The sequence below is a fragment of the Mesoplodon densirostris genome, chromosome X (assembly GCF_025265405.1).
Source record: "Mesoplodon densirostris isolate mMesDen1 chromosome X, mMesDen1 primary haplotype, whole genome shotgun sequence".
In the NCBI taxonomy this organism is placed as follows: Eukaryota; Metazoa; Chordata; class Mammalia; order Artiodactyla; family Ziphiidae; genus Mesoplodon; species Mesoplodon densirostris.
In genome coordinates this window covers 125,983,460-126,007,333 of record NC_082681.1, presented here as the reverse complement: position 1 = coordinate 126,007,333, position 23,874 = coordinate 125,983,460, and the positions used below count along the sequence as shown (strand labels likewise).

Below are 23,874 nucleotides of genomic sequence, written 5' to 3'. Positions count from 1 at the left end.
GTATTAATCAGGTTATCCTGATTAAAGTTCTTTCTCTGAGTAATAAGATCAAAATTATATTTTTAAAACTTCATTGTGGGGGAGCAGTAAGGGGAAATCTTAAAGTCATTATTAGGCCCTAATCAACCCCACCAAAAAGCCAAAAACAAACATAAAATCAAAACGGCTTCAGTTTCTAAATGAGACCACCTGTTCATTCACGTTGTACCAGGCGATGACCTGGACATGTCCCATAATGGTACAGAACACTACCACGGGGATCCCTGTTGACACACACACACACTTCCCTGGACCAATTCCAATTTGATGTGCATTACCTGGAATAGACTATTAAAATCCCTTCAAATGGTGTTCTTTGTTTCCAGTTGAAGAGTGTCCCATAGAAGCTTCCTGGCCTTTTGCAAAAGCAAATTTCTGGAAATTCTTTGATAACTTCACATTCCATGTGTTCTAAGAGCCATACCTTCATTGAATTCAGAGCATAGCTGGGTGATATGATTTGAAAACAAGTTCTCTGCCAGGCCGTGAGAAGCGCAAAGAGATCTTCCATGTGTTCTACGGCAAAAACATGTCACAAGTGCTGTTATTAAACTCGGCCCATTATCACATAAAGGGAGTTCTTAAAATTTTCTGATTCAATTAGGTATATGATTAAAAAAGGACCCACAAAAATTACCTATAGGTTTCTTCTTTGGAAATGTCAGCAGGTATTTCCCACTTGAAAGATCTTCTAGACTTAAAAAAATTCTGCCACACTGAACATAACGAGCTGCAGAACGGTTATCATTCTCTCTCTCTCTAATTTGTAGCAGCACAATGCAGCAAAAATTACTGAATGCTAAAAGTGGCGAAAGAGATGTTACAGCAGTAATCATCTGCACACACTCTTTCTCAGATGGTTGTACACAAACAATGCTTTCCTCTTTCCCTTCTTCTTCCTCACTATCAACACTCAACTTGATTTTTTTTACCTCTGATCCTATTTCATATGGCACTGAGCTTGGTACTGGCGAACATTTCCTACTCAACTTGATCACCCTACTTTGACACTTAATGAGCAGAAAGCTGGAGTTAGGGGCTTGATCCATTGACAGCGATAAAGTCACATGATTCAGGGACCTGTAAAAAATACAGAGCTCTGTTTACTCTAAAAGCTCATTCTTTAAAATCAAACAGATGATTAAATGCCATACAAACAACAACCAAAAAGTTTTATTCTCTCCTTTCCTAGGAAACATCATTTCAAATGTAAAATATATCAGAAAATTAAGTGTAAAAGCCAAACATATTTTTAAAGATTCTGTAATAGCACTTCTCTTGAAATAGGAAAGCAAAGACATTATAAGTATGCTGGACTTAAGGAAGTAATTTTTTTAGGAGAAAGGAAAGGTAAAGTAATGCTTGTATTTTATTTCTGAGGTAGATTTTTCTCCTTTCCTCTTAAACAAGAAAAAAAAAAACCGACTAAGTTTTTAAAAGAGTCGATTTTGGCAATTATTTAGAATGAAATACCTCCATGCACTATATTTCTGTTGGACAGTGCTGTTGTAGAGCATCAAGATAATGTTATCATGTTAGAATTTACTTACACCTTCAAAGAAGATGTGGTTTTCACTCCAACAACCAAGCTATCTTCTATTACACGATACCATATGTTCTCTACTAGCTGTTCTGAATCTTGAAAATTATCTGATAACTTTTCATCAAAGGTATAGACAGGATTTTCTTCTTCACCACAAAGAGTGGCAAGACATTCCTTATGGAAAAATGTTTAAATAACTGATTACAACAACAACAACAAAAAAACAACCTGCCAAATGTAGCAAAACTAAAAAAATAATGTAAACCAGCTTTTGGCTGGGCCTTATGGCTTACATATTTTAAAATAAATTATCATCAATAATATATTATAGGTTATACATAATTCACTAAAATAAAACTTATAAAACATATAATTAACCATCTACTTGGATTAAGAAGCATGGCCTGACTGTAAACAGGGCTCTGGGTACCCAACACAGAGCCAGCAGGGATGTAAACCTGGAGTCCATTTTGAACACTAATCTCACAATATGTGCTCAAGGCATGCTGAGAACAATCCAATCTTTATTTTAGCAGTGACGAACTCTAAACTGTAACTGGAAACTTTTGTATGAATAACAGTGATTAAACTATCTTAGGACAGCTGATCGATTATTGCTAAAATTTTCTTCTTTTATTTTTCCTTTTTTAAAAAAAATTCTAGTATAGTTGATGTTAAAATTTTCTTCTTAAGGTCCAGGCCACACTCACTTATTTCTGCACACATATGGATTTATAATAGAAATGGAAATAGGAGGAGGAGTAATCATAATAATAATACACAACACTTTCTGAATGCTTGCTATATGTTAGGCACTGTTCTAAATGCCATTCATGCGTCAATTTGTTTAACCATCACAATAACTCTAGTACCCTAGGTCGGTAGTATTATTATCTACATTTTCCAGATAAGGAAACTTGAGGCACAGGGAGGTCAGGTACCTTGCCCCAGGTCACCCAGTTAGCAAGACTCAGAGCTGGAATCTGAACCAGAGGCAACTGCTTCCAGAGCCCATGTTGCACATTAACCATTACTCTATACTGCCCCTCTATGTGGTAATTACTGAAAAAAGATACGGACACTTACATTACAGTGAACAAAACATGTTCCTAGGAATCTGACACTTCTGCCAGTAGTTGTGAGATTTGAGGCAGGCTATTCACCTGAAACCTGCAGAAATTTTTATTACCTGCCAGAATTGCTCTTAAAGTTAACAATGTAAAGGGCCCAAAACAGTGCCTTGCACGCAGTGGCTTCAGTGCATTAATTTCTAACATTTCTTCCCCTTTTCTAACACTGGCAAAATCACCGGGGTCAAGTGGGGAAGGGAAATGGGAAGACTTTGAACAGTGACTTTCTACAAGGACTCGCATGAGGTTTCCCAGGAGATGAGAACAGTAATACAGAAATGCAAGACGATGTGCTTTTGTTTTTTACGTTAATGGAATCATATTTTGGGCCAAAATCATCATATGGCTAAGACCGAAATACAGACACAAGGCAAAGAGCATTACAAGAACAGTAAATCTTAAAGGAAGTCAAAGCAAGGCACTAAAGTGACTTCAGGGAAGAAAATGCAACTTCAAGTGTATCTATGTCCAGCTTTTCTTGATTTATCTGTAACTCTGTTATGCTATCTTTCTCTGTAGGGAATGAATGTGCATAAATCCTATTTTTTATGAAGTCAAAGCAGTTTTTGCTCACTTTCTACATTACTATACTGGCATAAGTAACTGCAAGGTACCTGAAGAGGTTCTTACGATGGTCAACTACAAGGGAAACGAGAGTAAAATTATAAAAAGCAGATATGAGGACTAGAAGAGCATAGCAATTTAGGGACATTAAGTAGAGGAATAAATATCCTTAGAAATGAACCACGCAACAGACTAAAAGAATAATTATATTAATGATGAAATTATGTCGCCATTAATACAAGGTAAAATAATACTCAGTATATTCTGTTTAAGAAGTCAGAAAACATATACAATTGTCCCTTGAACAAAAGGAGTTTGAACTGCGCAGGTCCACTTATATGTGGATTTACTTCAATAGTAAATACTACAGTACTACTCGATCCCCAGTTGGGTGAATCTGCAGATGGGGAACCAGGGATACAGATGGCCCACAGTAAAGTTACTTGTGGATTTTCACTGCGTGTAGGGTCGGTGCCCCTGACCCCCATGTTGTTCAAGGGTTAGCTGTAATTCACTTAGGAGTAATTTCTATTCAAACTATACAAATAAAACAGTTTAATATTTAAACCTTGTTTAAACAAAAGGACTTGTTCTCCGAGGTTCCTGATAAATGAGATTTTAATATCCTACAGAATAATTTGCAAAGTGGTAAAATATTGGCTTTTTAACCAAATAATTTTCAATGTCATAAAAGCCCACCATTACATAATCACTGCCACTTTGCTTCTTGATCCATTGTGCAGCATTTTCTAATATATTCCAATATTCTAATTTAAAGAACTCTTCAATAGCTTATAGGTTTTCAATTCATAAAATGATAAAACCGTCACATGATCAACTTTACCTCCTGTGCACTTGATGTACTATCATCTTTCCCTTGAAACAGGTTCATTAAAGCCTTGTAAGATTTTGAAATAATTTTTTCCTTAAGCAAGAGATGCTGCTGTAATTCCTGAACAGAAACCAAACCAACCTGTAGAGTATAAAGAAAAATCATTGCCAGAGATATAATTTCAAATGAAACCGAACATACCAATAATTCAGTAAGTATATTCTCCAAATTTGCTTATTAATTCATTTTTCTATAGACAAATAAAGAATACGTCTCAGAGCAAAATTATTTTATTTACAAATTTTGAGTCTCTAATTACAAAGGAAAATAAACACAGCAAGTAATTATAATAGTTTATATATCAAATTGAGAGAATGCCAATGTATTTGCATCTGCTTCACTACTGAGTTAAGTAATGACTCAATACGAATATGAATAAGTCCAATCAATATTAATAAAAAGCAAGGCCTACCAACACTCCTACTCCAACAAGAAAACTGTTTTTCTTGTTGAAATAATTTCTGCTTCAAAAAGCAAGATGTATCATTATGAACAGAAATGCTTACTTTTGATTCGATACTGCTTGAAATCCTCTGTTCATATGACCTTTATAGCAAAATTTTAAAGGTAACATGTTAACAGATCCCAAACTGTCACACGTTAATTGTGCAAATAAACTCGGTGCTCGGGTCCAGTCTTAACTACCGGGGGTAAAAACTGGCTCTGAACTGGGCATATAGCAAACCGTTCCTTTTATTATACCAGATAAATAGATTTCAGGACTAAGGATGAAACATTCATGAAATATATTTTACTCCTGAAAATTTAAAGAGTCACGTCACTGAACATTTAGAAGCTGTTTCATTTCAGATGGATATCTGAGACTGTTTAAGTATTAATTCAGCTTTTAATATAACATGTTCTTCTAGACTGAAAAAAAACAAGATGCAGCCTGTATTTGCCTTTCTTTTAAATTACATTTTAAGGCAGATAAATTCTTTTTCCTTTAATCAATGAATAGAAGTTGGAGAGTAAAGACTGAATTCTATCTTCCCTCGGTGCACAAAGTATGTAAAGTGTCTACCTAACGTTTTAAAACTTCATCTGTTAGCCTAGTTCTGAGGGCTCCACGTCATTCACGTTCCTTCATTCATTGGCCGAGTAACTCACGACTGTGGGGCCGTGAGATGTACCTGTCTGGGGTGGAGAGCCAAGTCTGAGGCTGCTGGAGGGGCAGGGAGTGGGAGAGGAGGCTACACGGGCAGACTGACAATGAGGGCACCCTCAGAAATTACCCGTGGCCTCTCTTCCCCACTCTCTTCAACATGACCCCCACTCCAGGAATAAACCGTGTGTCATTAGACTACTTAAATATTCTATGTTGTTACCAGTTTTGTTATAAAATTATGAAAAGAAGCCCATGATAACAAATTTAAACAACATAAAAAGACATCTCACCTTCCTTCCTAGACCCTCAATCCCATTTGCACAGCCAAAAGATTGCTTACCTTTCCAGAACTTTTCCATGTATATGTTAAGGTATGCTTTCATTCTCCTCCCCATAAACAAAAGCTACCCCAAACCAAATAGAGGAGCACACTGCACTGCGTGACACCGAATCTTGCTTTCCTGTTCTTATTGTGATCCCTTTCATACGTGCAGAAGAGTGTGCAAGACAAAAAAGCAGTTCATAGACTAATGATGAAGTAGATACCCCTGCAACCACACCCAGGTCAAAAAAGCAGCACTTTAGGAGCAGGCCACGGGCCCTCCCCAATAGAGAACCTCTCTCTGCCGGAGGCAACACTACCCTGGCCTTTCAGGATAACTTCCTTGTTGGTCTTCATCATTTTACCATCCTCATATGAACTCCTAAGAATATGTTTAGTTTGTGTGCGTGTTCTGCTTCTGAACTTTTATAAGTGGAATCGTTCTGTATGTAATCGCTTTTCGAGTCATCTGTTTGTCGCTAGTAGCTGTAGCTCATGCCTTTCACTGCTCTGTAGCATCCCATCGGCTCACTACACCAGTTCCCCTCTCCTTCCTCCCGCTGATGGACAGCTGGGTTATGCCCAGCTGTGGAGCATTACAAACAATGCTGCTGTGAACATTCCTGTACATATGCACAAGTGTCTCCAAGGTCCTGGCCTCTCCTTATCCCCTCCAACAAGTGGCTGGAAAATAAAATGCATAGGGGAAAGAAGAGTGAGCTGAACTCTAGCTCTAGCTCTGCAAGCCACCTCACATTTCTGGCTCTCCATCTGCTTCCTTGCATGCAAAATGGCGGAGAGGGTAGATTTGTTCATCTCTAAAAGGCCTTCCAGCGCTTAGAAATGTTTTGAGCCACGTTGAGAGCTAGGGGTAACATGTGGATACTTGAAACAACATGGACGCTCAGCTATCTCTTAGTCCCTGCCTTCGAATGTCCCTGCCTTCCCTCTCTGTTTCTTTCATATTTTCCTTCTTTGTCTCTGTTGATACCTTCTAGATAATTTTTCTAACAGTCTAGTTTGCTTATTTGCTCCACATCTCTGAGTCAACTGTTAAACTCATCTGTTTTTTTTAATTTCAATTTATTTTTAGTTTATAGAAATGGTTATTTTCTGTGAATAATTAATCATGATGCCTTGTTTCTTCACGTGCTTAGTTATTCTGTAGGTGGCTCATTTTCTTTAAAAAATGACTTGTGAGATTCAGAAGAGACCTAGGATAAATGTGTATTCCTAGAGAGGATTTTATGTTGTTTCTGCCAGGTGACTAGGGCACTCTTGCTTTATGTTAAATACAAATGCTCCCAGGGCGATAGTAGCATCAGCGTTCTGCTTGTCTCCCTGGGTTCCAGCCTTTAGAGTTTGGCCTGCTAATTTATTCTTATATTTTCAGCTTTTTGAAGCTTTTAAGAAGATTTTAAAAACATATTCCATCTATCATTTTAAGTTGTTTTTATCATCAGAGTTGATCCAAATAAATTAAATGACATATTACCAGAAGTGGAATTTCTAAAAGTCATGCTTTCATAAATTAAATTATTTTGGCATCATTTAAAAATCAGTATAAAGAGGTACCTTAATCTTTCTGACAGCTGCATACTATTCCATGGTTCAGTTATATCATAATTTATTTACCATACTCCTAATGATGGATATTTAGATTTTGATTGAACTTTGTTTATTAATACTACTTAAACGTTCCTGTAAAATCAGCTTTGCTTACATGTATAAGTATACGTTTAGAACAGATTTCTACAAGTGAAACTGCAAGAGTAAAAAGACATGTGCAATTCACATTTTAATAGCTATAACAAGTTTCCTTCTGAGGAGGTTGGACCACTTTACATACTCAACAGTACTGTTTTAGGGCTTCCCTGGTGGCACAGTGGTTGAGAGTCCACCTGCCAATGCAGGGGACACGGGTTCGTGCCCCGGTCCGGGAAGATCCCACATGCCGCGGAGCGGCTGGGCCCGTGAGCCATGGCCACTGAGCCTGCGCGTCCGGAGCTTGTGCTCCGCAACGGGAGAGGCCACAACAGTGAGAGGCCTGCGTACCGCAAAAAAACCAAACAAACAAACAAAAAAAAATACTGTTTTAGAATGCCTATTTATATTAAGAAAATTAATCCTTTGTCAAATATGTTCCAATTTCTTTTTATATAATTTGTCTTTTTATTTATTCTACTTTGTTTGGAGCACAGAAGTTTTTAATGTAATCAAGCTTTTCCTTTATGGTTCTATGTCCATTATGTTTGATTTATCTACTGTTCACATTCACATCTAATATGTGTTCACTAAGCATTTACTGAATTCACTTCAATATTAAAATACTTGCAAAAAAAACTTTTAAAGGGCCTGAAAAGTACAAATATTTACTATCTGGCCCTTCACCAAAAAAGTTTGCCAGGGATAAAGGAAAAAGATAAATGACAACACAAGGAAACAGACAAATCAGAAAGGAGGGACAACTGGCCTGGCCTCCTCATTAGTGTCACTTTTTTCAAAACGGGGAGAGGGCAAAATTCTAGATGAAAAGACCAATGAGACATATAATAATCAAGTGCAAGTGTAAACTGATTGGATCCTGAAAAAAGCAGCCATATAAAACATTTTTGCGGCAATTGAAGCCATTTGAATATGGACTGAATAGTAAATAAGATTAAGAGATTATTATACTAACTTTCTAAGTGAATAATGGTATCGGGGTTACATAGGAGAATGTCTTTATTTTTAGGAGATTCCTGCTAAAACACATAGGAGTGAAGTATTAGAATATTTGCAACTTTCAAATGGTTCTGCAAAAATGTACAAATACATGTACATACACACACACAGAAGCAGAAGCAGATGAGGCAAATGTGATTTTTTATAAAGTAACAATAGTTGAATCTACATGGGGACTAGAGATAATCACTGTTTTATTCTATGAATTTTCTGTATATTGGAAAATTTTTATGAATGAAAAAAGGCAGGTTACATAAGAACAGGCATCTTATAATCACATTTCCATGTAAACTTGCATATATTCATTAAAAACATCAACAAGAATATGCAAGTCAGAGTGTTAAAATTGGTTATATCACAGTAGTGGAACCATAGGTAATTGTTAGTGTCTCTTGAATATTTCTTGGCAGAGTCTGAGTATTTTACAGGGAATGTGTGTTACCTTCGTACATTTGGAAAAAAAAATCAAAAACTTTTTTAGAGAGCTTTGTATGGAAAACTTGAAGGTAAACTGATCATGTTTAGAACATGTCATGATTCATCACACCTGCTGCTCCTTTATGGTATACTGATCCTAAAAACCAGGAAGAATGTGTTTTCAAAAGTCAGCCTCTATTTTATCTTATAAGGCTTATTAAATTTACATAATCTTATGACAAAAAGGTATCATGTTTAGATGACACATTTATAAGTAATGTCATAATAGCTTTTACAGAGGTACCAAAAAAGGAAATAGATCCTTTGAAATACAGGTTTCCCCACTACCCAAAAGTAGAGCATGCCTATGAAACCTTTTGAAAGCCATTATGAAATGATGTAAAGCAAAGAAGCAATTACCTTAGGACATATCTTGCTAAGGGATGCACACAATAAATGGGAGATAAATCACGGGTGCTCACAGACACAGGTCAAAGCTATGGCAGCTGGATGCTGAGAGGCCGAGCTCAGTCCCCAGGAAGGAGCTTGGCGGGGCTACTCTCGCTTCTCGGGATGCGCGGTGTAACGGCTCGTCGCAAAACAAACGCTGAACGCTATTTTCGCTTTCGCCTTTTTTCATAAAAGCGAAAGTCCTCTTTGGATTTCTTTCCGTTAGCAAAAACAGGTGCTAACGCAGGTCTTTCGTAAAAGCAAAGTGGCATAAAGCAAAGCGGCGTAAAGCGAACTTTCAAAAAGCAGGGGATACCTGTACCATATTTTCCCTCCCAATCACTCAGTTTCTTATACTTTAAGGACCTTTCTTTCAATGTTCTTTCCTTCATTTAGAACAGCACTAATCCAGAAAAGCAAAAGCAGAAAGCAAACAGACACTAACTTTCAATCTTCTTTCCAGAGGTGGAACCACCAAATAATTCTTTTTGCCGTCAAATAAGTCATCTTCATTGTAATCCAATGTTTCACTCTAATAAATAAAACAATACACTAAAACTGAAATTTTGAAACAAATTGAACATTTTTAAGATTAACAAAATACAATTAAAGTTTATCCAAAAGGCAGTGTGCCACAATACACATTGTTATATAAAAGATAAGATACATATTTTCCCCCTCATCTTCTCATAACTAGAAAAAAATTATTATTTCCACTATTACCACCCACCTAACATTTGTATACTGCTTCAAAAAGTATCAGCTTACTAGGCTTTTATAAAATCCCATAACTAGAGAAAATAAGAATTATTCTCATTTTACTAATGGGAAAAAAAAACAGAAAAAAAAAACTGAGGCTCAGAGATGTTTTATATAGATCTGAAACTTCCAGAGTATTATTTTCCTTATGCTTAAAATATTAAGATATTATGAACGGTTACTTCTTTCAGTAAAGCAGTTTCGCTTTATTTTGTTCCTTAATTAATCCAATATTATCATGTTTATTAGTATAAAATGTGCTTTTCAGAAGCAACGATAAAGTTAATTTACAGTATTATTGTCACTTGAGTGAATACCAGATATACTATATTCCAAATTTATAACAAAAACATCTACACTAATATGTATAAAATAGATAACTAATAAGAACCTGCTGTATAAAAATAAATAAATATTTTTAAGAAGTCAATTTGTATAACATTTGTTGAAAGAAGAGTCAATGTACTATGTAAAAGATTCAATGTATGCATTTTTCAAGTTCTAAAAGCTTACTTTAAGTATGAAATCAAAAATATTTAAAGGGTAAGTCAAAAGCTTTAAAGTGCTCAAATTTTCTAAAATGTTCTTAAGTAATGCATAAAAAGTAAACAGAACTTACTGAATAGTTTAAGTTGTCCAGGTCTGTTATTTTAAAGGAACTGAGGCAATCTGAATTCAAGGGGTCCTTAAAAAGTAGCAGTACTTGTCCAGTTCCAGTTCCAAGAAAGTCATCTATCAGCACTGAGCTAACTTTCTCCCACTTAGCAGCAACCTGAAAGAGTGTTAAAGAAGGAATAGAGAAAGAAAAAAATCAGATGTGAAGTAAGCTAAATCCTTTTGTTGCACGTAGCTCTAATTTGTCATCTTCAATCTTACAAACAAGCAATGAAAATGGTAGGGTAAACACTGAAAACTAAACTAAAATAAAGATATTGGGAGACGAGAAGACATAAGGAGTCAACAATTTATAAATAGCAAGGTACTGAAATTTCTTTATCAACATTTGTCCAGGGACTGTCACGTTCTTGATTTCCATATTAAAATTTTATAATTTATAAATTCTAACACTTCTCATGACTAACTCTAGTGAAGATTCTTTCTCTAACCGGTTAATTTAAGGATGACCCTCACTCCCATAAGCCTTAGTGGATATGTATTTATGATCAAACCAATTAAACAAGCAATTCAGTGGCATTAGGTAACTAGACGGTACTAGCAAACGCTTTAAGAGCTCTCAAAGCAGAAAAACGTTTAAGAGTCCATATGAAATTAATTAATACCCTAAACTCTGGTAGGACAGAACATAGTCATTATGAGGGGCACAGAAGGGGAGGGAACCTAATCGTAGGGCACCTAGAATCATCCTAGCCTAATGAAATGATTTCTTAAGTTTATACAAGAACGTGAGATCCCAAGTTTAAAAGAGAAGACATGGGCCTCCCTGGTGGCGCAGTGGTTGAGAGTCCGCCTGCCGATGCAGGGGATACGGGTTCGTGCCCCGGTCTGGGAGGATCCCATATGCCGCGGAGCGGCTGGGCCCGTGAGCCATGGCCGCTGAGCCTGCGCGTCCGGAGCCTGCGCGTCCGGAGCCTGTGCTCCGCAACGGGAGAGGCCACAACAGTGAGAGGCCCGCATACCGGAAAAAAAAAAATAAATAAAAAATAAATAAATAAAAGAGAAGACAACTTCTTAAAGATCCATAAAGCTGAAACCTTCCAGATTGGTTCCCTAGAAAACTAACACCATGGGGATCAGAAATCCCTTCTCCCTCAGGCAGAAAAGCTGAAACTCCCACGTAGAATCCCGCATGGATACATCATCCTCTAGGTGGAGGGTAGCCTGCATTAGAGCAAGAACATAAGACTTTCAATCTATATAATGAAATATCAATCTTTCACCTATAAGGTTAATTCCAAAGCAGTGATATTTCTTTCACTCATGCAGGGAGAAAGCTGTAAACTCATATCCCCCCTTCCTCCCACTGCCCCACCATGAATAGCATGGACTATAATGAACCACGTGAAGAGACACTGGTAATAAGAATGTGCTCAGCACGCAAACACCATAGAGCTGTGCACGCATGCATCCACACACACGCTTGCAATCTCTAGCTCTAGAATAGCACCATCCAAAAGAAATATACGTGAGCCACAAATGCAAGGCACATATATAACTTTAAATTTTCCAGTAGCCAATAAAAGAAAGTTCTCTAGTAGCAGTAAAAATGTGAAACTTATTTTATTTAATCTACCTAAAATATTATTTCAATTCAATATAATCAATAAAAATTATTAAAGAGATCTTTTATTTCCATTTTTTACTAAGCCTTTGAAATCTGGTGTGTATTTGACATGGACAGCACATTCTAATTCACACCAGCCACATTTCAAATGTTGAATCGCCACCTGGGGCTAGTGGCTACCGTATCAAACATCGCACCTCTAGAACATATTAGCCTCTTTCTATCTACAACACACCACTATCTGTTTCACATATACTTGACAATGATCTCAATTTTGAAATGCATGCTACATAGATACGTGTCAAAACTTGCAGAGACAATTTCTTAGTTGTGGCATGTGGTATCTTTAGTTGCAGCATGCGGGATCTAGTTCCCTGACCAGGGATCCAACCTGGGCCACTCCCCCCCTCCCCCCCCCCCCGCCCCCGCATTGGGAGCACGGAGTCTTACCCACTGGACCACCAGGGAAGTCCTGTGATAGAAATTTTAATTGAGCTTCTAATTAAATTGACAGGGCACATCAAATAAGGCAGTATCTGCTTTTTTTCCCAAAGCAGCACAAGAACTTAAAAGATTGTATAATGTACTAAAAAAACTACTTTGGAAGATCTTAAACTATAAACACTTCATATCACATAAATGAATGTGCTGATAAACATCTTAAGCCAGGAGGACACAATGTTAACAAAACACCAGGGTCAGAGAAATATTATCGGAGACACACAGTTACAATCCTCCAATTTCCTTTTCATTTTCTGCACCTTTGTACTTGTTATTGAATGCTCAATACCAGTGAGTATTTTAAAGCAATTTCCCAACCTTACATTAAGAGACATGACTACATGTAGATAAAATGTGAATGCTTGCTCAAAGGACAACTCTGAGTTTCAAAATGTAACATAATGAAATTCTCTAAGCAACGTTTTTTTTAGAAAAATTAACACATCACTTTTCTCTGGAGAACAATTATTTGTCTCTAAAGGGACAATGATAGATTTCAAGGAATTCCTCTAGATTTCATTTTAAGTTTAAAACGATAATGACCAACTTTTAAAAACCTCAACAACTGATTTTTCTAGAAAGGTTTATGATCTTATTCTAAGTAAAAATACAAAGCCAATTATTACCAATTAATGAAAATTAGAAAGTTATAGTAAAAGACAAATAGATAATAATTGTAGTTATGTATTTATGTATTTCCAAAAACTCAAGGTTTTTTTTGTTGTTGTTTTGTTTTTTTAAGGTTTTCAAAATAACATTTATTTCTTAAAAGTTAACATGTGCATAATAGGAAACCAAAGAACACAAGAAGCAAAAAACAAAGTCATCCATCATCACAAGCAGTTTACCATTTGATGTGTCCTTCTAGGTCTCGTTTGTGTATTTAAACACAACTAAGCATCCTTTTTTTTTTTTTTTTTTTTTGCGGTACGCGGGCCTCTCACTGTTGTGGCCTCTCCCGTTGCGGAGCACAGACTCCAGACGCTCAGGCTCAGCGGCACTGGCTCACGGGCCCAGCCGCTCCGCGGCATGTGGGATCCTCCTGGACCGGGGCATGAACCGGTGTCCCCTGCATCGGCAGGCGGACTCTCAACCACTGCGCCACCAGGGAAGCCCCAAGCATCCATTTTTATGTAATTAAGATCATAGAGTTATGTATCATGCTTTTTCACACATCATGAATATTTACCATTTGAAAGTCCCAAAGCTATGAGTATTTTGATAACCAAAAATACACTACACCAACTCAATCTGGAAGGAAAAAAAATGTAATCCTTTCTTGGCGACAAAAACTTCAGAAAAGACAAAAATGGCAACAGGCCTCTAGATAAAGATATTGGCAGAAAATACTACATTCCCTTAACGTTCAATTAAAAATGAGACATAAAGCAACACAGTACCCAAAGTATAATGCTTTTAAGAGGATTCATTATCTGATCTGAACTATTAAAGTATTAGCAAGGAGGTATGTTTCCACTGAATTACTTAACAATGTATTCCTATAGTACAGCTAAGAGATGCACACACATCAATGGTTATCATCAAAATATAAAAAGGAACACATCCACATACTTCCCTCCCTTTTATACTGCCTTCTGCCTCTCTGCTGCCAACCTAATGAACAAGTCCTGGTGTACATTTCTCAGATGGTTTAACAATTCCATGTCCAAGATGCTACTTTTTTTTTTACCAATTATAACAAAGATATTTACAAATTGGTTAATTCACTAGCTCTACTTTTTATCATACACTGTGACCTCAGGACTCCTAAAAAGCCTAGATGTTGCATAATAATGAATGAACCTTGTCCATAATAAGCACTGGTTCTTTACAAAAATGCACATTTAGACCTATGGTTATAACCTAAAACTGTCTTCTAGATATGGAGATATTAGCTAAGAGCCCTTCCCTTCACCCTCCTCCTCCAGCATATCAGCGACTAAGTACAGGACTATATCTAGCTCCAAGAGGTGGATTAACATAGATGCTCCCAGAAGACACAGCCCTTCCTAAAAACCAACGAAAGGGCATTTATTAAGGGGTTATTTTATTACCCCTACTTTTAATATACTTTGGGCATTAGGACTTGCTTATTCTTTAATACACAGCAATATTAACTAAAACACACAAATAGAACAATGGTTAGACAATCGGAACTTGTCTAAAGACTCATGGGCACAGATCCCTTCTCTGTACTTCCTTCCCTGTCCGCTTCCCGCCTCCCCACCACCCAGTGAATAGTCAGCTTACTCTCCAAGACTCAAGTTTAACAATTTCCACTCCCCCAATACAACCATTCCTGTGAATTAACAGAAAAAAAATACGTAAAAGGTGTTACTTTGGGCTTCCCTGGTGGCGCAGTGGTTGAGAGTCTGCCTACCAATGCAGGGGACGCGGGTTTGTGCCCCGGTCTAGGAGGATCCCACATGCCGCAGAGCGGCTGGGCCCGTGAGCCATGGCCGCTGAGCCTGCGCGTCCGGAGCCTGTGCTCCGCAACGGGAGAGGCCACAACAGTGAGAGGCCCGCGTACCGCAAAAAAAAAAAAAAAGGTGTTACTTTTAACTCTCTATTTTCAACATATGTTGTGCACTTTTACACATCTAGAAAGATTAGATGTTTCAAATACAGATTTAAGTTTGTCCACTATGTATACACGCAGTAGCACTGAAGAAACTGCACACAAAGGCTATAGTCACAAAGTGTCTCCTAAACAGGAACACTCTGGCCTAGAAGCTTCCCCTTCTCATCTCTATCACCCCAGTGGACAAGAATAATAAGCATCTGTAATGCTTAGAGGGGATTTTAACAATTTTACTTCCTCCAGTTGTTTTCAGAAGTCTTTCCTATGAATTTTAACACAAAGTGTACACAATGTATTTATCAGCTATTTTTGTCATACACTGGCAACCTCTTTAACATATAGGAAGACTAGATGTTGTAAATTTGGACCCTCTGTCCTTTATGTAATGTACACAGCCAAGTAAAACAAAACGCAGAGACACACCAGACAATGGTTAGTCTTTGTATAAAGCCCTTTATACTTTCTTCTTTCTCCCTGAGCCAGCACAAATAAAATAATGTGTACTGCTCGGAGAGGTGGTTTGATCATTTTGATCACTCCATTTCTAAAAGACAGTATTTCACATGAATTTTAACAAAAGGATATATCTACAAAATATGTTACTTCACTACCTCTACTTTTAACATACTTTGTGCACTTCTAAACATCTAGAAAGACGAGATGTTTCAAATAAGGACTTAAGTTTGTCCACTATATACACAGTAGTGTTGAATAAACTACACACACGTAACAATGGTTAGATCCGAAAGTGTCTTCTACATAGGAACATTCTAATCTAGAACACTTCGTTTCTCCCAGTACCTCCTTTCTGCCATCCATCCAACATTGGGCAAGTACAGGCACAGGTGTCACTTAGATGTGATTTACAATTTCACTTGCAAAGGCCCTTTTCAGAAGACGGCCTTTCAATGACTTTTAACACAAAGTGTACAAAATGTGTTAGTTTACTAACTCTACTTTTGTCATACATTGGCAAACTCTTTAATATCTAGAGACTAGATATTATAAAATCGGGACCCATTGGTCCAGTATATACAAAATATATAAAGTTAAACAAAATGCATGTAACATATAGAGCAATGGATAAGCTGAAATGTTCCAGTACCTGCTAGCAAAACATCTTTTGCAATCTTCCCTCCCACCTCCCTAAACCCAATGAACAAGCACAGAGTACACCGTTCAGAGAGGGGGTTTAACAATTCCATTTCCAAAGACTATTTCCCATCAGTTTTTAAAAGCTATTTACAAGAAGCATTATTCTACTAAAACTACTTTTAAATACATCGAGCACTTCTAAACATCTAGAAAGAATAGATATTTCATATAAGAACTTACTTGTCCACTATGTACACAGCACTGTTAAATAAAATTGTACACATGTAACAATGGTTATAATCTGAGGTATCTTCTAAATATGACCATTTTGGCCTGAACCATTTTCTCCCTCACTTCCTTCTCTCCACTGCCAATCCAGTGGACAAGTACATACATGTGTAATGCTTAGAGGTGGTTGAACAAATTCATATCCAAAAGTCATTTACAGAAGACAAGCTTTCCTATGAATTTCAATAAAGTATACAAAATGTGCTCATTTTACTACTTTGTCATACACTGGCAACCCCTTTAACATCTAGAGACTAGATGTTGCAAAACTAGGACTCAATTTGTCCATTATGTACACTATATACACAGCAAAACAAAATGAACATACAAAAAATGGTTTTGTCTGAAAATGTCCAGGTATGAACACACTAGCATATTACCTTTTGCAATTCTGCCCCTCCCTCCTCCAAACCACTGAACAAGTATAGACAATAGCATACTGCTCAGAGAGGTGGTTTAACATTTAACAATCCCAAAGACAGTACTTCCTCTGAATTTTAGCAAAAAGATATTTACGAAGTGATATTTTACTACCTCTACATTTAACATACGTTGGGCACTTCTAAACATCTAGATGGACTAGATGTTTCAAATAAGGACTTAATTTGTCCACTATATACAGAGCAGTACTGAATGAACTGCACACATGTAACAGTTATAATCTGAAAGTGTCTTCAAAATACCAGCATTCTAGCCATTCTAAGACCAACCCCCTTCTCTCTCTCCCCCCTCCACCAACCCAGAGGGCTATCATGCTCAAATTTTCGGAAGACAATCTTTCCTAGAAATTTTAACACAAAATGTACAAAATGTATTATTTACTAACTCTATTTTTGTCATACACTGGCAACGTCTTTAACATCTAGAAGGACTAGGTGTTGTAAATTAGGACTCATTTGTCCATTATATACACTATATACACAGCAAAGTGAAACAAAATGCAGGAACATAAAAAAGACAATGGTTAATCTTGCCTCACGACAAACACACTGGCACAGAGCTCTTTGCACTTCCTTCTCCTCCCCATGACCTTGAACCAGTGCACAAACACAGTGCATACTGCGTACTGTTCAAAAAGGTGGTTTGGCCACCCCTCCCCCCAAAAAACATTTCATACGAATTTTAACAAAAAGATATTTACAAAATGTCTTTTTACTACCTCTACTTTGAACATATATCAGGCACTTTAGAACATCTAGAAAGACTAGATATTTCAAAAAAGTACTTATTGTCAACTACATACACAGTAGTAAGGAGTAAAATGCACACACAAAACAATGGTTCTAATATGCAAATGTCTTCTAACTGTGACCAGTCTGGCACAGAACCTTCTCTTCTTCCTCCTCAACGTCTTCCATTCCATGTCCTCTAACCCACTGAACAAACGTTGACCTCTGTAGCTCCTGATGTCGCCTCTAGAGGTGGTCAAACAACTCCATTTCGAAAAGTCATTTCCAGAAGACATTTCTTTTCTACGGTTTTTTTAAAGAAACAAATGGGCATTTACAAGACATGTGACTTTAACTCTATCATACGTCGGCAACCTCTTCACATCTAGAAGGCCTATATGCAGCGAAAAGTTTTCTTTCGAAAGGTTGGGGGGAAAGTTGAGAGCAGCTTTTTCATATTATATACACAGGCCTTCTATAAACGGCCAGTAAATCTTCCCAAAGGGTGGCGGGCACTTCCTATTGGCCGCATGTGGTACGTTATTCTACCATTTCCATCTTCCGACATTGAGGTCTTGATAGAACGACGACCAACCGCCCGATGACCCGCTAACGTTCCACCCGTTGTCGTTGACCGGGGCTCCGCTCACTTTCCGGGCCCGTTAAGGCCTTTGTCCATCATTGTCCGGACGAGGTGAGGTCTCGTCCAGCTGGGACAGAGAGGTCACCTCAGGTCCCAGATCCGCGCGGGCTCGAAAGCCTAAGTGTGGCTGAGCTGGCGTCCACGTAGACCCCTCTTCCCGGGCCCTCGAGGCTCTAACGGCCCTCGGTGGTGTTCCAGTGGCCGCCAATCTTCTCGCCCTGCCACGCCCGACGCCCAAAGGCGCCACGTCCTCGGTGGCCTGCCAGAGGCTTCGCCTAACCCCTGCAGCGTGAGGTCAAGAGACCCGGCGGTAGGTGGGATCTGGGCTCCGAGGGGCCGCCGCCATCAGGTCGCGGAGGTGGTGGTGCGGGAGCAGTTCGTTGCTTCCGGGCTCGGGCCCTGCCAGTGGGCGGCCGCGGCGAGGGCTCTGGGGCTCGGCAAGACACAGCCTGAGCCTGTCCCGGCGGCCCCCCAGTTCACCTGCCGACCAGAGGCCGGAGGGCCTGGAGGGCCCCGGGCTAGAAGGCCGCGATCCGCTTCTTAGCGCGCTCTCTGCCGGAACTCAACTCAAGGGTTTTATGACTCAAAATCGCAAGGCAAAATCCTTACCAAGTAATATTCAGATAATTTTAAGAAAAAAGACTGATGTAACATATATGATTTTCTTTTTAGTGCAGCACTAAAAATTGATTTGGATAATAAGACTCCAGGATGAATCCTATGAAGCACAGGGATGCTTAGTAGGTCTAAGACTATGCCAACTGAATGATTAAAAGTACCATAACTGGGGCTTCCCTGGTGGCTCAGTGGTTGAGAAATGCCTGCTAATGCTGGGGACACGGGTTCGAGCCCTGGTCTGGGAGGATCCCACATGCCACGGAGCAACTAGGCCCATGAGCCACAACTACTGAGCCTGCGCATCTGGAGCCCGTGCTCCGCAACAAGAGAGACCGCGATAGTGAGAGGCCCGTGCACTGCGATGAAGAGTGGCCCCCACTTGGCACAACTAGAGAAAGCCCTCGCACAGAAACGAAGACCCAACACAGCAAAAATAAATTAATTAATTAATAAACTCCTACCCCCAACATCTTCAAAAAAAAAAAAAAAAAAAAGGGCTTCCCTGGTGGCGCAGTGGTTGGGAGTCCGCCTGCCGATGCAGGGGACACGGGTTCATGCCCCAGTCCGGGAGGATCCCACATGCTGCGGAGCGGCTGGGCCCCTGAGCCATGGCCGCTGGGCCTGCGCGTCCGGAGCCTGTGCTCCGCAGCGGAAGAGGCCGCAACAGTGAGAGGCCCGTGTACCGCAAAAAAAAAAAAAAAAAAAGAAAAAAGTACCATACCTGAAAGTTCTTTTCCCAAACAGCACAAGCATCACTGGCCCTAAAGGATATGACGAAAAGGAGGTCTCCTCCACCTGAATCCATAAGTTGAACTGCACAAGGATCTTCAAATGGAAGCTGGCACACACTTTTAGGAGTCCCATTTTGGAATGAAATCAGCTGATTCTTTTGAGTAAGAGCAATCAGAGACATTCTTAACTGGTTGTTGACAATCTCAGTTGCATAGACATGCACACATGTTATCACACTGGTATAAGCAGGAGGGATAATGTATGTATCACTTATTACTTCTCCCCTTTCAAGGGAGTATACACAAAATTGAGTATTCCAAGTTGCATAATCTGATTTTGAAGGCTGTGGGTTACATCCTTCCTCAGATAAGTAACATCGCTTTCGTCCTAACAAAACCATACCTACATTTTCAATCTCCCCTGTCCACTCAATAGAGGAAAACTTAATGGACATAGTAACAACTTTGCCAGTTTGGGAAGAGATATAAAAGAATGTTTGGACACATCTCCATAAAACTAAAGGGCCATTAAGGACCCTTATGCTGTCCTTCAACTCACAGTGTAGTTCAAAACTCAAACGCTTTTCAAATTTATTGGTACTGTGAAGAAATAGTAGAAAATATCTGAAAATGTTACTCTCTTTAATGCACTGTATCATAATATAAGGCAGATTAATTCCAGTTCTGAAATCTGAAACACAGTCGCAACCCATAATTTTTAAATGAGAGTATTCTTCTTTTATGCTAAAGAATCCAGTGGATTTCTGAACAAATACTCCTGTTCCTCTGTCAAATACCATTCTTCTGACATGTAGTAACACAGGTGTTTTTGTAGGCCCTTCATCTACAAAATTTCCTTTAGACAAACGAAAAACAAGGACTTCTCCATTATAACAGAAGAGCCTTTCTTGTTCATTAGATGACATTGCTCGTTTGCTAGTAAAGCCACAGTATCAAGTCCAATTTTCAAATGTAAATCGATTCCAGTTGATGCTTCTAAACCTAAAAATGAAATGAGGGAAACTGCCATCCAGTAGGCAGAGCTGAAAAGAAAACACATGTTTTTGTTAGAGAACTATCACATAGGTAAATATAAACTTTGACATTTTTAAGCTTTTTATGCTATTTTAACAATGTCACGCTTATCAAAAAACTGTATCCCAAATATTATTTCTGTACAGCCGTTAAAAAACACAGTTTGCAAAGAATGCAAATAACCACACCACAAAAGATAACCGAATGTGTTAACAGCATCTATTAAAAGGTGTGGGTGCTCTATTATAAGGAACTGCACACGTTCTCTCTGGCTCAGGGAATTTCTTAAGGGTGCTACTTCTGTCTCTCAAACCTACCGACCTAATCTGGTTTCTCCCTCTCGGCCTTAGTCCCTTCCCTCTACAATGACAACTCAGTCAGTCAAGGATTCAAATTAGGGCACTCCCACAGCCCAGGCACTTGGGTTCCTGCTTCCCTGAGAAAGGAGTTCCAACGGACTCGATGGCCAAAATGAAAGCCCAGAAAGAAAAACAGGAGATGTTGTAACATGGCTTTAAAAAATCTCCATAAGAGTAATAGAAATAAATCTTAAATCTTACTTTGCAAAAACAGTGCAGTTTTACACCCTAAGGAAGTCACTATCCTCATTCAAAGTAGAAGAAAATAGAGATTATAGAGGATCTATAAAATAGAGGATCCTCTATAAAAAAGAGGATTAAAATAGAGTATCATTATTACAATGAACACAGAATTAAATAATAGCTATAATTATTAATGCTTATTATATGCCAGGTACAATACATGCATTATTTCACTTAAAGCTCACAACTACTCTTTTAAAGTAAGTATTCTTATTATCCCATCTTATAAACAAGAAAACCGTAGTCTAACAAAGGTCAGAAAATTCTTCCAAGCTTACAGAGCTAATCAGCAATGGCACTAGATTTGGAAGAGGGGCCCAATGCCTCCTGAACCTACACTTTTTTGTGTGTGTGTGTGTGGTACGCGGGCCTCTCACTGTTGTGGCCTCTCCCGGTGCGGAGCACAGGCTCCGGACGCGCAGGCTCAGTGGCCATGGCTCACGGGCCCAGCCGCTCCGCGGCATGTGGGATCTTACCGGACCGGGGCACGAACCCGTGTCCCCTGCATCAGCAGGTGGACTCTCAACCACTGCGCCACCAGGGAAGCCCTGAACCTACACTTTTAACCACTACACTGTCCTGGCACACATTCCCTTACTCTGAACACTGGTTATAAGAAAGGCAACTTGAGAGAATTAGTAAAGTAGAATACAGAACAAAGGAACCCCCCCTCCACTGAACACATGTAACAAAACATGTAAGAAAAAGATGTTGATGTCTCTTTATCCAGTGGCTATATATGCTGAGTCACTCCTGTAACAGTTACCAAATGCTTAGCATATGCTAAGAACCGTGCACCTTTAGAACACCCTCTGAATGTTGGGCCTGCCTTTTACTAGATGTGTGATCTATGGCAAGTTACTTAACCCCTTCGTGCCTCACATCCACATCTATGTAATGGGGTGTAGTAACAGTATCTACCCCACAAGGTGCTGGAATTAGCTAATATAACTCACTTGAAATAGAAGCTGGCACATAGAAAGTGCTAATAAAGGCTAGCTACTATCATTCTTATCATCATGGCTGGCTCTGGTTCATACAGTACCTAATCTTAGAAACATCAGAATAGTTGCATACCTAATGGTCTGTGAATGCTGAAATGTCTCTCGTCACTCACTATAAGTAACTCTAACTCATACTCTCTCTTTTCTCTTATTTGTGGATCACTTACACCAGGAAAATAAAGTACTTTAGAAATAAATGAAAACTAGGTCATGTACAAGGAAGTAAAATTGTTTTCTTCTTTCAAATGAGAAGCAAACTCCAAAGGCTTAGATTTTGTTCTTTTAATATAAAAATCTACCAGTAGTCCAATTAGAAAAAAATATCACTGAACCATTAATCTATAAATTTAACTTATTATAGCCTGCATTTTATTGAAATGACTTGATTTAGAGGCAATTCTACTTAAAAGCAGACTAGATTAGTCAGCATCTACATTTGAATTGGAGATGCTGCACCTTATTGTCTAACTTCCAAATACATGTGGTTTTAAAATACGCTCACAGCAACTAAGCCCATGTGCTACAACTACTGAGCCTGCGCTCTAGAGCCCACGTGCTGCGACTACTGAAGCCCACGCACCTAGAGCCCGTGCTCCGCAGCAAGAGAAGCCACTGCAATGAGAAGCCCACGCACTGCAACAAAGCGTAGCCCCAGCTCGCCGCAACCAGAGAAAGCCCGCGCGCAGCAACGAAGACCCAATGCAGCCAAAAAATAAAAATAAAATAAAATATGCTCACAAATTTCTTTGAAATTCCATCAAGAAGGAACTCTCCTCCCCTTCAGTGAGGCCTGGTCATTATGACTCACTTCCAGCCAACAGAATACAGCAGAAGACTGGGTGACAGAGCATGGTGGTTTCCTCAGTGACCTCTTCCTTGGCTCACTTGCACTGGGGAAAGCCACCTGCCGTATCATTAAGACACTCGGGCAGCCCCGCGGACATGTACACGTGGCAAGGAACTGTGGCTTCCTGCCAACAGCCAGCAACGGACTGAGGCCTTTTGCCAAGAGCCATGTGAGTGAGCCTTCCAGGGATCCCATCTCCCAGCTCCAGTCAAGCTTTCCTGAGCAGAACCACCCCAGCTAAGTGGCTCCCAAATTCCTGGTCCTCAGAAATTTTAAGTTAATAAATGTTTGTTGTTTTGTGCTGCTCAATTTGGGAGTAATTTGTTATGCAGCAACAGATAAATACATTCCTCTATGGCATTTGGGGTTTTTTTTCAAATCAAATTGATGATATTGCTTTTGAGAATTTCAAGAAGTATTAGTGAAATAACTGGAGATACTAGATCATAATACAAACTAGCAGAAGCCAGTTTCCTGGCTTGTTGTTAAGCAATTCATGTGAATATCTGGGACAATAGGTACCCCAGAGTAGTTTCAGCTTCATCAGTAAAGAAGACAGGCAGGGTAACC

The 23,874-nt window shown here is 38.9% G+C and overlaps 1 protein-coding gene across 4 annotated transcripts in view; it reads right to left on the bottom strand.

Moving 5' to 3' along the window:
* Nucleotides 1–23,874, bottom strand: part of FANCB (FA complementation group B) — a 41,452-nt gene that overhangs the window by 13,303 nt on the left and 4,275 nt on the right. For 3 of the 4 annotated variants that reach the window (XM_060087613.1, XM_060087611.1, XM_060087612.1), the window contains exons 2-8: nt 19,807–20,859; nt 10,568–10,720; nt 9,635–9,721; nt 4,121–4,249; nt 1,590–1,756; nt 677–1,119; nt 318–555 (exon numbers count right to left, since the gene is read on the bottom strand). In XM_060087613.1, the coding sequence (XP_059943596.1) occupies nt 318–555; nt 677–1,119; nt 1,590–1,756; nt 4,121–4,249; nt 9,635–9,721; nt 10,568–10,720; nt 19,807–20,742 (2,153 nt within the window). In that variant the 5' untranslated portion in view covers nt 20,743–20,859. The remainder of the gene's footprint in view (nt 1–317; nt 556–676; nt 1,120–1,589; nt 1,757–4,120; nt 4,250–9,634; nt 9,722–10,567; nt 10,721–19,806; nt 20,860–23,874) is intronic. The other variant, XM_060087614.1, reaches the window with a different exon arrangement.